Source organism: Neltuma alba, unplaced genomic scaffold (assembly GCF_004799145.2).
Source record: "Neltuma alba isolate B1F8T4 unplaced genomic scaffold, ASM479914v2 tig00006516_pilon, whole genome shotgun sequence".
In the NCBI taxonomy this organism is placed as follows: Eukaryota; Viridiplantae; Streptophyta; class Magnoliopsida; order Fabales; family Fabaceae; genus Neltuma; species Neltuma alba.
This window is the reverse complement of record NW_021634485.1, coordinates 38,960-54,839: the sequence shown is the minus strand read 5'-3', so window position 1 is coordinate 54,839 and position 15,880 is coordinate 38,960. Positions and strand designations below refer to the sequence as shown.

Genomic DNA, 15,880 nt, shown 5'->3' with positions numbered 1-15,880 from the left:
GGACATTTGTATATCTATCTATTGTTTCCAATCTTAAACTAAAATATTTCGAGGAAAATTTTGCTGAGACCAACATGTGGTCACAAATAACCTATTGACAAATGCCAAGCCCCAAGCTTTAAAAGTAGTGAATGAAGTGCTAATTTTCATAATTGAACATGAATTAAAATTGTTGTGTTGAAAATAATTAGAGTAGCAACAAACTATAGCCATACTGTGTATTTTCGCGTTGCTTTCCGGATTTCAACGGGCAATAATTATATTTATTTACTTTTTCGGATAACATGTTAAGACACACACTCATGTATGTATATATGAAGAAACATATTGCGCAACAATCTCATGAGAGCCTAATTAATGTTTGGAGCAAGTAATACAAACTCCGATATTCTACCGAAAAATTTGGCATATAATATAAGAGATTTGGTAAGAATTGAGAGAGAGAGAGAGAGAGAGAGAGAGGTAATAACAGGGAACAATGCAGCTGTCAAAAACCATTGCTCAACTGACACATACGACCTTCATCCATAAAGTTTCTGTCCTTGATCCTTATCTATAAAAAGAAAACAAAAGTTTCATTATGAAAATTGTTCTGTAAAAAGGTTACAAAAATAAGTATTAATTAAAAATGATCATGTTGAATTATTCTTTCGCAGTAGAATTATTATTGTTTTCCATCATATGGTTGTAGGCTGTTATATATGTACGCTGTATCTGATTCAAAGGGATGGAGGAGCAGAGTTTTATTACGATGAAAGAGGTTGAGGATTGCGCAATAAATATTGCCATGCACGTTGAAAATAATTAAGTCATAAAAATAAGAAAGAAATGTATATAGGAAACAAACGTGCAACATTTCAATGATTAAAACCCTAACAACAAGCAATTGATTACCACTATATATGTGCCAATGGCCAAGCAAAACACCTACCAAGTAAATCAACAATGTTGGGGAGGGCAAAGCAGTACTACACAAGAAAAATGGAGTATATAAACCCTATCTGCTTAACGCTATGTGTCTTCATTATAAATTACTTCTACTTACTGGGGTTTCGATAGGCCTGAAAAAGATGATAACATGGGGTGATTTCTACAAAGTGATGAGTGCAATGGTGCCTCTATACTTCTCCATGTTGGTGGCTTACGCTTCGGTGAAATGGTTCAACGTTTTTACCAGCGCCCAGTGCTCCGGCATCAACCGCTTTGTGGCGGTGTTCGCCGTCCCTGTTCTCTCCTTCCACTTTATTTCTCGTAACAATCCCTACCAAATGGACTCTCAGTTCCTATTAGCAGACACTCTCTCCAAGCTCTCCCTTCTCTTCTCCCTCTCTCTCTGGCTCCTCTTCTTCCGCTCTGCAACCTTGGATTGGCTCATCACCCTCTTCTCTCTCTCCTCTTTGCCCAACACTCTTGTTATGGGCATTCCCTTACTCCAAGCCATGTACGGCCATTTCACCCATTCCCTCATGGTCCAACTTGTCGTGCTCCAATCTATCGTCTGGTATATATATATACGCACACCTTCCCATGCATATCCTTCCGTTGTATTATCTCGCATATCATGATATAATCCTATGTAATTAATGTATAGTATCTTGTATGCTTCATATCATGTAAAGATGATTAGTATATCAAAAAAGCATTTATATACTTTAGGACAGTTTGACAATGGCTGCATATATAAGAGAAATCACATTCATATAATGGATCTAATTTCAGGTACACCCTGCTGCTATTCTTGTTCGAGTATAGAGCTGCCACCTTTTTGATTCGGAGCAAGTTTCCTGGACCTACAGCGGCCTCCATCGTAAAATTTGAGGTGGACGGCGACGTCATCTCCCTGGACGGTCGTGACGTGCCGCTTCGAACCGAAACTGAAACTGACAGCCATGGACGCATCCGAGTCCGTATCCGACGATCCACGTCCTCTGCTCCTGACTCCACGTTATCTTCGTCCGTTGGCCTCGCCACTCCCAGACTGTCCAACGCAGAAATCTTCTCCGCTAATACACCACTCCATCTGCTTCAGTCACACCACGCCGGCGCGGCCGAAGACATCAGATTCGGATACCCGACCGGGAGCCCACGGGTAATAGATTACGCGACGTCGTCAGATGCCTGCTCCCTCCAGGCCACGCCACGGGCGTCTAACTTCAACGAATATGAAATGACGATGCCAAGGAGCCCACCGTTATGGACGACATCTCCGGCGAGCGGTGGGAGGAATTACCAACAGTTGTCACCGGGGATGTGTCAGGGCGGAGACGGACCAGGATGCCGAGAAATCACCGTGTCAGGTACGTGCGTATGGTGTTGTGAACTTTGTGTCGTTTAGGGGTTTGGGGAGGGAACAATATATGATCGCTGCAGTCGCATGCTTGGCACATTAGTTTGGAACCAAGTCAAATGTGAGGCATTGTGGCTGTTTCAGGTGTACCTTTTTGTGTGAGTTGTGTCTCCAATTTCTATGGTCATGTGCAATGTCTTTGTCTTTTTCATGAATTTTTAGCATGGGTTGCTCGTTTTAGACTTCAAGTGCATTTTTCATCTACTTTCAGACTTTGATGCCCTTTTTGTGTGAGTTGTGTCTCCAATTTCTATGGTCATGTGCAATGTCTTTGTCTTTTTCATGAATTTTTAGCATGGGTTGATCGTTTTAGACTTCAAGTGCATTTTTCACTCGCTTTCACTTAAATTTATACCTAAGTTGGTCATTTTTCAAGTGAACAAACTATTTGAAATTCCATGGTTCGTTGTTTTTTTTTTTTGTCTCATCTAATACTATACTACCTCCGGTCCTAATTATAAGAGCCAGTTGACTAATTTGTGAAGATTAAGGAAGTAAGTTGAGTTAGTTATTTGTCTTAAATAGGTGTTGTCTTTCCTGAAATATCCTTATTAATTAATTAAGTATATTAACTAGAATTATTATTATTAGAAGGGTTACTTTGGAAAAAATATATAAATATGAGAAACAAAGTGGATTGGGGTCTTATATTTAGGATCAAAATAAAAGTCAAACAGGATCTTATATTAAGGACATGAGGTAGTACTATAAAACACCAAAACAAAAATCTGAAATCGCTTTTAGATATTGAAATTATTGTAGAGAATAAACACGAATGACGAAATATCCATGAATAGTGAATCTCCTCTAGCAGCTGCGTCATTTAATTTAGATCACAGAGTTGTTTAATTTGTTAAAGAAAATGCACGAGCACGGGTAAGATACTGTGCGAACAAGAACTTCAGAATGATTTTTGTGGAGCATTATTTTAATAAAATGATGCGTACTTTTGAAACAGTTGATTATATCAACACATTTTCACTGTGCAACGCCGTGTGTAGTTTCTATAAGATCCTGAAACAGCCTTTACTGAGAAGCTTCATTGATATATGTAGCCATCATATCGGAGACAGCACGTGTGTAATGATGAAGGAAGCCATTTTAATTAGTCCCTATAGTTGGAGGTTAAAATAAGTATGAAATCCTTACACCTATAACACCGAATCATGGGAACCTATAATTTAATTTCTTGCCTGATAATGTTGTCTCTGGAGATCAAATTATTTTCAAACAATATTATTCCGTGGAGTGCGTGGGTGCTGAAAGTTCAATTATTAGGCTCGCTGAATGTTTTCTCGTCGGTTGTTTTCAAATTTCTGCGTTTATATTTAATTAATTAGATTACTATACTGATGATGTGCGCTATTTTTGGATATATTATCAAAGAGAAAGAAATTAGCTTCAGAGACATCACCGATATTCCAATGTTGGAGGAAGGAGGTGCCAAAGATTCAGTGGGAACAAACCAGAAGATGCCACGAGCTCTGGTAATGATGAGACTTATACTTAACGTTGTAGGAAGGAAACTGCTGCGGAACCCTAATACATATTCTAGCGTGTTAGGCTTGGTTTGGTCTCTTATCTCTTTCAAGTAAGTGACTTATTAAGCCTACACCAAGTTTTAATTAATTAATTATAGCACCTATGTGATTAAAAAACGATGATCCTTTTGAATTAATTAATGTGAATTTGCAGATGGAATATAGGGATGCCTAGCCTGGTCAATTCATGTGTTGAAATAGTTTCGGACGCCGGCCTTGGAATGGCTATGTTCAGCTTAGGTAGGTAGAAATTAAATTAGACATACTGAAAAATATACATATATACATATGTTGAGAGTTAATTGTGTCCATGGATTCATATATATAATTGCCATGTCCCATGAAAATTAAGGTTGTCTTAGAATATATTAATATTATGTATATATAATATGATGCCTGCAGGGCTATTCATGGCACTTCAGCCTCGGATCATAGCGTGTGGCGCCAAAAGAGCAGCCATGGGAATGGCCCTTCGCTTCCTCTTGGGGCCTCTTGTCATGGCTGCCGCCTCTGTCGCCATTGGATTGAGAGGACCCAAACTACGAGCTGCCATTGTACAGGTACTTATTATAGTATAGATACACAGACGAACGTTAATTAGTTAATTTCTGAGCTAATTAAAGTTGCTAATTATGAATTAGCTTTTTGGTTTGTCAGGCTTCTCTTCCACAAGGGATCGTGCCTTTTGTATTTGCAAGGGAATATGGAGTACATCCTGATATCTTGAGCACTGGGTACGTCAATTCTGGAATATACTTACATAGACTGATATATGATGCTTTTAATAATAACAGGGGAATGACTAGAATATTTAGACATATCGAAATTGGATAAGTAAGCTCTAATTTAATAAAGCCCAACAAGAGGCGCAGAATTGACGTCGCTTAAAAAAAGAAAATCTAAGCCATAACTAAGCCCACAAAATCAATCACACGCACACACATTCTATGTTCGATCGGCGCGCACGGGCTACGTATTGTTGATGCTGCATGCATGACGTCACGACCCTGCTGTCTCAAAAACGATGGTGTAATTAATTAACTGATTAATGATATAATATTTGGGAACATACGTGGAGGATGGATGATGTACTTTAGAGGGTGGCCAGGTGGATAAAGTCAGAAAGGGTATCATGGGCGGACACACATGATAGGAAACACTCGACTTTGAATCGAGCCCACGCGTAAATAATTAATTATGATTATAATATGCACCTATTTTAATTCCCAAACTGAATCTTTCTAATACTTTGTGCAGAACAGCCGCTACTTAGATTATTGTCTGCGCTTTCATGCATGCTGATTAATTCATTTAATTGCCTTCTTCTGGATGATGTGTTATTAACAATAATTAACCCCAGCTAGCCAGCCAGCCTGATGATTACTTTGATGTTTGTTTGTTTGTTTTGTGAATATATATGCAGGGTTATCTTTGGCATGTTAATTTCTCTACCAGTGACGCTCCTATATTACGTATTTCTTGGCCTTTGAAGAGGACCACCAATGATAACAGCAGCTAGTTGTCAATAAATTGATGAAAGCGCCGGAAGCAATATGCACGTCCACTACAATATATATGTAGCTAGCCAGCTAGGAGAGCTGTTCTCAGAGTACTGTGATTATGGGAGTGTTTGGATAAAAACCAAACCATGGTTTCAGAAGTGCTTTTACGGATTACGAAGTAAATATGTGGAGGAGGTTACCTCGTTTTGCGGAAAAGTGCTTCTGAAACCACGGTTTCAGAGCATCCAAACAGGCCCTATGTCTGTGTGCCTGTTTAATTTGCCTGTGTTTATCTCACAAGGCATAGTAGCATTGACCAATTATGAGTAGATATTTGGGTTTAGCAGCTTTTTCTTTTTTGTTTTTTGTTTTGGGCAGAAAAAGAGTCAATGGTTTAACAATTAATTACCAGACATACATAGACCATATATATGTATGTATTGTTGCAGTGTGTTGTCACCAACAACAGAGAGGGTTAATTAAGTTTTGGGTAATTAGGCCAAGACTCCTGGAACGCAAAAGCAAAGGGCTGTGGTTGCCGTTATGCGGGGAAGACTCTACAACTGAAGAAACAGGCAACCATTTTATTGGTCCTTGGTTCTTGGGGCTCCTACCACACATGTATCAATAGCAGCCCAATGGAAAAGGGATATTATCATGTTGATGATACGCAACACAGTATTTTCAAGTCTTCATCCCCTGTTTTATATCCAGTCCTATAGTCTGTCTTCGTCGTCTCTTCTTATATCTAATGAGTTTTGCATGCAAAATGCCAAATGATGATGATAACGCGGTATGGAAATTGATGGCTGGGAATAGAGCTATCGGACGGCTAACATTTCTCGAGTTTCACAGCCGTTGATCTCCTTCACGGTCATTGGGTTCGCCGGTTTGGGATGTTCAGACGATCCCGGCGCCTTTTTTTTTGGGCCATTGGCCTTACCCAAATACAATCGCCCAAACGCAATCGCGGACCCACGGTCCCAACCCAACAACCCAAAGCAAGCAACATGGCGCTAAACTATATACGCACGGTTAACGGCATCAACAATACTACCTCCAATTCCCAATATTTGGATTAAAGATATTGTTTTTCAATAAGTTAATAACTAATCAATTCCCTACGTGCTGGGATTCACCTCTAATTTTCTAACTGGAAAAAAAACATCAAAGTGATTTAATGTTGCCGACAATAGAAAAATATAATGGTTCAAGTCGGGTCATAAAGACACTGTTATTAAGAGATATTCTGCAACTCTTCTGTGACTCAGGAAGAAACACTCACTAGGATTAAATTAACCCTTCTCGTAGGAAAGCACGGTTACAAAACAACAGAAAGAAAAACAATTCAAGAGGGTAAGATCACAAGAGAAGACATGAGGCAACAGCACAATGCTTGTGCTCCCTTACCATGCCTTTGGAGGTAAAATAAATAATAATAATAATAATACTACTACTACTTTTGAAATAGTTGCGGGCACTTAGCGTGAGCATATAGTCTTGGCATGCACTGATGCAAGCAGGCGCCATACCATGCATAATAGGTTAATGACTCCTCTGAGCCTAATAACCCTGTTTGAAGCCAAGAAAACGAAAGCCACACATAATCTCCTCGTCTTATAACTCACTATTTTTCTTAAAAGATTGTTTTCTTACAAGAATTCTACATTTTTAACTCCGTGAGAGGTTATAAGGGAATGCGGCGTTTCTGAAAGCGACAAAAATGTGCAGTGTTAAAGTAGGTAACAAGGCAAGGCATAGGACCGTGAATTATAACATGAAAGAAACTTTGGTACAGAAAATTACAAAACAAGAATGCCTCCCACCAAATGCCCCCAGAAATAATGGCCGTCAATATCTGGGCCCACCATCTCCTTCAATTTGGGGGACATTTTGCATTTCTCATTGGACACATTTGATCAGACTTACCTGGACCCCCCGAATGTTACACCTCATAAAAGATCTCAAATAATGTAACTCAACTATAAGTGGAGGAATGAGGAATCAAGTTCCCCGTTGCCGCACTGGTGATCAGCACTCAGTTTTATTCGTTGATTTAATAAATGAATCCTTGTTAACTGCCAAAAAGAAAAAACACTACTATTATTATAAGAACTAATTTAATTTTTAATTTGATTTTAAATATAAGACTCTAATTCACTTTATTTCTAATATTTATCTATTTTTTTTCAAAATAATCCTTATAGTAGTTGCACATATTAAATGTTTCATTAAATGAGACTTGATTAGTAAAAGTATTATAGAGAAGACAATACATATTTATTACAAATAACTAACTTAATTAATTTTTTTAATCTATTCAAACCAGTCAACTAGTTTTTATATTAAAAACCAGTACTTTTCTTTTTTTGTGTTCCATTTGGCGGAAAAAAAAATCATATATCAAACAAGCCCCCCGTAACAAATTGCCCTATAGATTATTTAATCGGTGGTGTTATTATGTGTTTTCAGAGGTCAAGCCGACTGGTTTCCTTGTTGCTCTTTGGATTATTATTCTTATTTCTGCTTAACCGGGTGTGACGCTGAAAAATATGTTCAATGAAAACAGAACCTCAAGTTGAAACCAAGGAATCCTACGTGGCGTGGTCTAAGGAAACCAAGGCGCTGTTGGAGAGAGACCACTCGGGACTTCTTATTGGACATCACAGAGCGAATTCCCCCTCCTGACCACGCCGCAACACCAGAGCGGTATTGCCTTTCCAAGTCCTTCCTCTCATTTTATTTTATTTTTAAATTCGGGGCTCTCTCTAGGCGGCAAAAGTGGCCAAGTGGGCAGGGAGAGAAGTACGTCTCAAGATTCTCTTCACCGCCCTCTGCCGCACTGATGTTTACTTCTGGGAAGCCAAGGTCTTTCTCTTATTTCATTTCATTACCTATCATTACGCATCTTTCTTCCTATGTCGAACACGAATCTTACTATTATTATATATATAATGTTATCCTCCATTGACAGGGACAAACTCCGTTGTTCCCTCGTATATTTGGCCACGAAGCCGGAGGATATGTTCCCTCACTTTCGTATGCATCTCGCGTGGAATATAAATTCCTTTAGCTTAGACAAAACTTATCTACATTTGGATCGTGGTATTGTATTCAGGAATGTGGAGAGCGTAGGGGATCGGAGGGAGTGGCTCATCTGAAACCAGGAGATCACACTCTTCCGGTGTTCACAGGCGAGTGCGGAGAGTGCCCACAATGTAAGTCGGAAGAAAGCAACATGTGCGATCTTCTGAGGATCAACAAGGACAGGGTTGTTATGATCAACGACGGCAAATCCAGATTCTCAAAGAACGGACAGCCATTATACCATTTTGTGGGAACTTCCACATTTAGCGAGTACACTGTTGTGCATGCTGGATGTGTTGCTAAAATTAACCCTGCTGTTCCTCTAGACAAAGTTTGTGTTCTCAGCTGCGGAATCTGCACAGGTTTTATAGCCTTTTCCCCCTTCCTTCAACGTAACATGCATATTAATCTTTGGACGAAGTCGCAATAATACAATTTGCTGATTGATTCCTCTGTTCTTGTAGGATTTGGTGCTACTGTGAATGTTGCAAAACCAAAACGCGGTTCATCTGCTGCCGTCTTCGGGTTTGGAGCCGTTGGCCTCGCTGTACGTTAATCACTGCCTTTTCCCTCTTTTTTGTGGCGTTTAGTTTTTCAGCAGTTCACACTCAAATATCTACATTATCTCCTGATCACATTTTGTAATCTAAATTTCAAGCAGCTGAAGGGGCAAGAGTTTGCGGTGCATCTAGAATTATCGGGGTTGATTTAGTTTCCAGCCGTTTTGAGGGAGGCACAATTCATATCCTCAGAAGAGACCCCTCACATCTAATCAAATAACGCAATATATAGACATATAGATATAATGATGGTGTGTTTTTAATTTTTATTGGCAGCCAAGAAGTTTGGAGTGAATGAGTTTATGAACCCAAAAGATCATGACAAGCCTGTACAAGAGGTGCGTGCCTAGATAAACCGGTTGGATCATTGATAAATAGAATCTCCCAACAAATCATAGCTAACTAATTGTTTTGGTTGTGTAACAGGTAATAGCTGAAATGACCAATGGAGGTGTGGATCGTGCAATTGAGTGCACGGGGAGCATCCAGGGCATGATCTCAGCATTTGAATGCGTCCACGATGTACCTATTCAGAACTCGTCTGCTTTCCAATTGTTAAAAAGTCATCATAATAGATAGGCCAGCTACGAAGCCAGAGCTGCCGTAAATGGTTGTTGTGTGTAGGGATGGGGTGTGGCTGTACTAGTTGGAGTGCCAAACAAAGACGATGCGTTCAAAACTCATCCAGTGAATTTCTTGAATGAGAGGACTCTGAAGGGCACCTTCTATGGCAATTATAAGCCCCGCTCTGACGTGCCTTCTGTTGTGGAGATGTACATGAAAGGGTTGAGTCAATTGTGAATTGTATTGTATGGTGCTTGAATTCAATTGTGTCATCAAATATGTTGCTGATGACCGGTGTGAGATGTTACGATGAAATTGCAGGAGCTGGAAGTGGACAAGCTCATCACTCATTCCGTCCCTTTCTCAAGAGATCATCAAGGCATCTGACTACATGCTCAAAGGGGAGTCCATCAGGGGCATCATTCGCATGGAAGATTAGAATAATAATTTGGATTAGTGCGTGCTGTGAGAATTGAGTTTTCCCTGTGGCTGTGAAGAAGAATCGGGTTTCATGGACATGTACAGTTCATCAGTTCCTGGTGTATTTCATCAAATTTGCATGAGAGCATGTATATGTGGCATATTAGCCAGCTGGTGCTGAACAGTGAACAGTCCTATATTTGGTTTTGCATTGTTGAACTTATATCAAGTTACTATGTAGATAAAAAATCATGATTTAAAATTATAGAGACTAAAACTAAAATACGATCAAATTATGAGCATCAATATAATAGTATTAACCCTTATTATTTAATATACCAAACAACTCTTGCTAATATATATTCTGGAGAGAATAATTTTTCTCACATTCCTCGGATTCCAAAGGAGGCGGGGGAACCGGCATGCCTTGCAGTTTGCCAGAGAAATCTATCCGCCATTGGGCATCACCTTTTGATAATGCCAGTGCATTTTAATGTGGCGTCCCTTCAAAGCAGTTTTATTTTTTGCCAACTTGAAAGCAGTTTTTTTCTATATATGTATATACTCGTATTTTTCTTTTGTCATCGGATACATCCGGTCATATCACACTTACCTGGGGTACACTTTTTTTTTATTTGGGGGCAACCTGGGCTACATTATACTACTATTTGGCATAAGATCTCAAATTAATTTAGTAATACAGATACCGATGGACGAATCACGAATCAGGTTCCCCGTTCCCAAATTGGCAATCAGTTGGTTTGATTCTGGGAACTTATTTGATTTAATTAATACATGAAACTTTTTTTAATTGGAGGAACCTGTGTGCTTATCTGTCTCGTGACCCTCGCCCGATATGGGTGTCTGGGCGTAATGTTCTTTCCTTTTGCTTTCCCACTCCTTTCCCCCTTTTTAACCATTAAATTAATACAGAGATCATTTAGATTTAGATATTACTCTCTTTAATCCTTTTTATAAAATATAAATAACTGCATTATTAAATAAGAAAAGTATTTAAAATTAATTAGAGATAATAAATATGTAAAAAAATACAACTTCTTTTTCAAAACACTCTTATTTATGTGGAGACTGGAGAATGAGAAAGTGAGTATTATTAATAGAGACATAAATAAAAATGATATTAAATATTTTTAATCACAATTGATAGTTGTGAACTGTTGGCACCAAATTTTAATAATTTAAATTTAATAATATATTTTTTTGCCATCTTAATAATAATTTTATAAAATATCTTTTTTGCCGTTTGGAAGTGTAAATTAAATAAAGGGATGTTTAATATCACCACCATCACCATAAAAAAAAAAAAAGTTTTTGCCAATACCAGTTCAACCATGTCAAACTCTTGCTACTGGACAAAAATGCAACGTTGCGTCCTGCGTTTTTTGCGGTTGGCTTATGGCTGGTTAGTAATTGATCTTAATTTTTAAACCATACTTGTGCTTAAAAAATAATTATATGTTATAGTTGGCAAAAAAAAAGGATATTTTATTTCAAAGAAAACTCAATCACAATAATAATTTACTCTTTAGATTATTACTTATTTAGTAGACGCCTAGCAAGTGGCGACGCTCATCCCTGAGGCGTGTTGTTTTTCAACCGTGGGAAATTGAATGACATGTAAACGTACTTTTATTTAATTTACACTTCCAAACGGCCAAGGCCAAACCTGTGTTCACGGGGGTCAACACGATCAGTTCCCTGTTTGCCCTGGTATTTTATTTTTTAATTTTATTTTTCCCCCGGATGCTCCGCTTTGATGGACCAAGGGGTGAAGCAGACACAGGATCTCATAAGTAAAAACATAATCTCAAGTTGAAACCAGGGAAGGCAACGTGGCAAAACCAAGGCGCCGTTGGAGAAACCACTCGCCTTTCCAAGTCCTAACCCCTTCATCTCAATTTTTTAAAACAAAAAAGAAACATTCCACAGTTCATTTCGGGTTCTCTCTCGGCTTCACAAGTGGCCAAGTGGGCATCTCTTTCCGCCTGTATATATAGCTTTCACAGGTCTCTGCTTTCCCCACATCACACCAGCTTTCAACAATTTCTCACTATTATCATCGACCTTCGTACTCACTGCTCACAAACAAACTATGTCTAGCACAGCTGGTCAGGTTATCAAGTGCAGAGGTCAGTCTTCAATACTAGATCGCATTCAATTCCCCCCCCCCCCGGGTTTTTGTTGATGCTTTCCTCGGATGGTGACACGCTTCTCTCTGCTTCATTCGGGAATGTCAAGTGATTTTTTGAAAAATTATTTTAACTGCTTCGTTTTGGATTCCGATCCTATGTATTCATCTACAAGTGTCTGATTTCGGGGGATGTATTTTCGAAAAGATCCACGTTATATGTGTGCTTTTATATACTGATTTGTTTGTGCGGAATTGGTGAAATGTAGCTGCTGTGGCTTGGGAAGCAGGGAAGCCTCTGTCGATCGAAGAGGTAGAGGTAGCGCCTCCGCAGGCCGGAGAAGTGCGTCTCAAGATTCTCTTCACCGCCCTCTGCCATACTGATGTTTACTTCTGGGAAGCCAAGGTCTTTCTCTTATTTCATTGCCTATCATTACGCCTCTTTTTCCCTATCTCGAACATGAATCTTATTATTATTATTTTCCTCCATCGACAGGGACAAACTCCGTTGTTCCCTCGTATATTTGGCCACGAAGCCGGCGGGTATGTTCCTTACCTTTCGTACGCATCTCGTGTTGAATATAAATTCCTTCAGCTTCAACAAAACTTATCTACATTTGGATCGTGGTATTATATTCAGGATTGTGGAGAGCGTAGGAGAGGGAGTGACTCATCTGAAACCAGGAGATCATGCTCTTCCGGTATTCACAGGCGAGTGTGGAGAGTGCCCACACTGTAAGTCGGAAGAAAGCAACATGTGCGATCTTCTGAGGATCAACACGGACAGGGGTGTCATGATCAACGACGGCAAGTCCAGATTCTCCAAGAACGGACAGCCAATATACCATTTTGTGGGAACTTCCACATTCAGCGAGTACACCGTGGCGCATGCTGGGTGTGTTGCTAAGATTGACCCCTCTGCTCCTCTTGACAAAGTTTGTATTCTTAGCTGCGGAATCTGCACAGGTTTTCCCTTGCTTCAACAAGCATATCATCACGTTGGATGAAATAGCGACACAGTTTTCTGATTGATTCCTTTATTCTTGTAGGATTTGGTGCCACGGTAAATGTTGCAAAACCAAAGCCTGGTTCCTCTGTTGCCATTTTTGGATTGGGAGCTGTTGGCCTCTCTGTATGTTTGTAGCCTTGTTCAGTTTCTTAAGCAGTTCATGATTAGACGGCTGTGTTACGTGCTGATCACATTTCCGAATCTAAATTTGTAGGCTGCTGAAGGGGCAAGGGTTTCTGGGGCATCCAGAATTATCGGGGTTGACTTAATGTCCAGCCGTTTTGAGAAAGGTACGGCTCATATATTCAGGAAGGACTTAGTGCATCTAATTAAATTGCAATCTGTATACTGATGGTAATTTAATTATATTCTTAATGTTATTAATATTGCAGCTAAGAAGTTTGGGGTCAATGAGTTTGTGAACCCAAAAGATCATGACAGACCTGTACAAGAGGTTAGTGCATGCGTGGATAAAAGAGTTGGGTTGATTGTGTTGATAAATAGAGTCGCCCATCACAATCACATGATAGTAATTAACCTGGTTTTAGTTGCGAACACTCAACAGGTAATAGCTGAAATGACAAATGGGGGAGTGGACCGTGCGGTTGAGTGCACCGGGAGCATCCAGGCCATGATCTCGGCATTCGAATGTGTCCACGATGTACTTATTCTAAGCTCATCTGCTTGCTAATCGGTAAACATTAATTAAAAGTCATATAATTAACTGTGGAAACGGTATACGGTGCGCAGGGATGGGGTGTGGCGGTCCTGGTTGGAGTGCCAAACAAGGATGATGCATTCAAAACTCATCCAGTGAATTTCCTGAACGAGAGGACTCTGAAGGGCACCTTCTACGGCAATTACAAGCCGCGTTCTGATGCGCCTTCTGTTGTGGACATGTACATGAGAGGGGTAAGTCTTCTTCTGGTTGAATGAAATTTTTTACTCTCAACTTTCTTGTGTTAATCTCTGTGGTGGTGGGTGTGATCTTGGGATGAAATTGCAGGAGCTGGAACTGGAGAAGTTCATAACTCATTCTGTGCCTTTATCGGAGATCAACAAGGCATTTGACTACATGTTCAAAGGCGAGTCCATCAGGTGCATCATTCGTATGCAAGAGTAGAACCATGTGTGCCGTCAGGATTCAGAGTTTTCTTTGTGGGTGTGAAAAACACGAATAAATTAGCTTCACACCAAACTAATTATAATGCCCCGTGTATATTATCAAATTTGTGCAGTGTCGCAATGTTGAGAACCGTACATAAGGACGTTTTTTACTTGAAATTTTGGCATCTGCGCCTTCCAACGCACATTGTAATACCAGTGTATGCGATATCGTATTTCTTTGATACTTATGTTTGAATAAGAACTTAAGTAGGTGTGTTATTGTTGGCAAAAAAAAAAAAAGAGGTGTTATTAAATCTTTAATTTAATGGAATCAAATAATATAATGAAAAGGTGTCTAAATATTATGAAAGTATCGCTTAAATATTCTAAAAGTATCCATGAAGGAATATCTGATTCCTAGAAGTTTTTTTTGCCTTTTTTATGCTTTGAAAATTTATTTTCGTAACAAAAATATCGTGGATATCATCCGTCTTTAAGTTTGACAGTTAAATTATACGGTTTGACGGGTATTTTTAATATTCAAACTAAATGGCAAATAATGATTCAAGCTAAAAATATTACAAAATAAAACTTTTAAGACATATAAGAATTAAAAAAATCCAGATACTGAGTAATTCCTTATAAATACTTTCAGGGTATTTGAGTACCTTATCCCAATAATACATTAGTATGGATCAATATTTGCGGATTAAAACGTGTCAAATTCTCGTGACAGCTAACAAGAAATAAAGGGCAGAAATCGATTGCGAAAAATTCAAATGAAACAAACAGTCTAGAATAATAAAGATTTCGACATTCATAGTCAAAGATTGAAAAGAGGAAATTGCATGCACTGTTGAAGCTTTTCAACCACTGAAAATTCATAAAAGAAGACGGGCCACGACATCCTGGTGACCGTAATGAGGAGATTATATGTAGGTCACACTGATCAAATTTACATAAATTTCGGTGTGTTTGATATGTTTTATGATTAATTAGATTTGTCTTCGTATTTAAGCTGTTGTATTTCTCATCCCACGTAATTTCGACGGGTGTTGGGTTTGGGCTTGGGCTATTTAAAAAAAAAATACGACGCAATACAAAGCGAAATTGTATTCCCACTGCATGGTTTTATGGGGTCCAAAAAGACATAATTAACAAAAAATCTCAATATCAACCTAAGTAATTTGTCATGAGTAAAAAATAACAAAACTTTAATTTGTTATTGAGACCTGTTAATAGTTACTCCTCCGGTCCTAATTATAAGACTCAATTGACTTATTTGAGAAAATTAAGGAAGTAAGTTAAGTTGGTTATTGTCATTCCTAAAATATCCTTGCTAATTAAGTATATTAGCTAAAACTATCATTATTAGAAGGATTATCTTGGAAAAAAATGCATAAATATAAGAGACAAAATGGATTGGGTCTTATAATTAGGACCAAATAAAAAGTCAAATTGGATCTTATAATAAGGACCGGAGGAGTATTTTTTTTTATTGGGACTTCAGTATAATTCTTCCTAGTTTTATTTTGCTGCGTCTGCATGTTAGATTGATCATATTTGTCCGTAACCATCAAATTCACAGTTGGAC

At 38.7% G+C, this 15,880-nt stretch overlaps 2 protein-coding genes and 1 pseudogene across 4 annotated transcripts; all 3 read left to right on the top strand.

Annotated features, from left to right (window-relative positions):
• Positions 1–1,070: 1,070 nt before the first annotated feature.
• Positions 1,071–5,378, top strand: LOC114750528 (auxin efflux carrier component 6-like). Of its 2 annotated transcripts, XM_028939119.1 has the most exons (8): positions 1,071–1,501; positions 1,720–2,252; positions 3,626–3,648; positions 3,736–3,938; positions 4,043–4,128; positions 4,291–4,448; positions 4,546–4,622; positions 5,312–5,378. In XM_028939119.1, exons 1-8 carry the CDS (start codon positions 1,071–1,073, stop codon positions 5,376–5,378), a joined length of 1,578 nt encoding a protein of 525 aa, XP_028794952.1. The 2 variants fall into 2 exon arrangements, with proteins under 2 accessions (XP_028794952.1, XP_028794951.1); XM_028939118.1 differs by lacking the exon at positions 3,626–3,648 and having other exon boundaries at positions 1,720–2,297; positions 3,734–3,938.
• Positions 5,379–8,191: 2,813 nt separating this feature from the next.
• Positions 8,192–14,583, top strand: LOC114750536 (alcohol dehydrogenase 1-like). 2 transcript variants are annotated; one of them, XM_028939130.1, is made up of 10 exons: positions 12,072–12,171; positions 12,440–12,576; positions 12,667–12,713; positions 12,811–13,136; positions 13,220–13,302; positions 13,394–13,469; positions 13,572–13,633; positions 13,745–13,840; positions 13,930–14,091; positions 14,186–14,583. In XM_028939130.1, exons 1-10 carry the CDS (start codon positions 12,135–12,137, stop codon positions 14,300–14,302), a joined length of 1,143 nt encoding a protein of 380 aa, XP_028794963.1. In that variant the 5' UTR covers positions 12,072–12,134; the 3' UTR covers positions 14,303–14,583. The 2 variants fall into 2 exon arrangements, with proteins under 2 accessions (XP_028794964.1, XP_028794963.1); XM_028939131.1 differs by lacking the exons at positions 12,072–12,171; positions 12,440–12,576; positions 12,667–12,713 and adding exons at positions 8,192–8,258; positions 8,365–8,411.
• LOC114750540 (alcohol dehydrogenase 1-like) lies at positions 8,576–10,040 on the top strand (annotated as a pseudogene).
• Positions 14,584–15,880: the final 1,297 nt, after the last annotated feature.

What these genes read in the sequence shown, in the direction of transcription:
- LOC114750536 (XM_028939130.1), top strand. Translation starts at nt 12,135, where the DNA reads ATGTCTAGCACAGCTGGTCAGGTTATCAAGTGCAGAG. An exon ending in TTTACTTCTGGGAAGCCAAG is followed by an intron (nt 12,577 to 12,666) that starts GTCTTTCTCTTA and finishes CTCCATCGACAG; the next exon opens with GGACAAACTCCGTTGTTCCC. An exon ending in TAGCTGCGGAATCTGCACAG is followed by an intron (nt 13,137 to 13,219) that starts GTTTTCCCTTGC and finishes TTATTCTTGTAG; the next exon opens with GATTTGGTGCCACGGTAAAT.
- LOC114750528 (XM_028939118.1), top strand. Translation starts at nt 1,071, where the DNA reads ATGATAACATGGGGTGATTTCTACAAAGTGATGAGTGCAATGGTGCCT. An exon ending in GTGCTCCAATCTATCGTCTG is followed by an intron (nt 1,502 to 1,719) that starts GTATATATATAT and finishes ATCTAATTTCAG; the next exon opens with GTACACCCTGCTGCTATTCT. An exon ending in AATGGCTATGTTCAGCTTAG is followed by an intron (nt 4,129 to 4,290) that starts GTAGGTAGAAAT and finishes TGATGCCTGCAG; the next exon opens with GGCTATTCATGGCACTTCAG.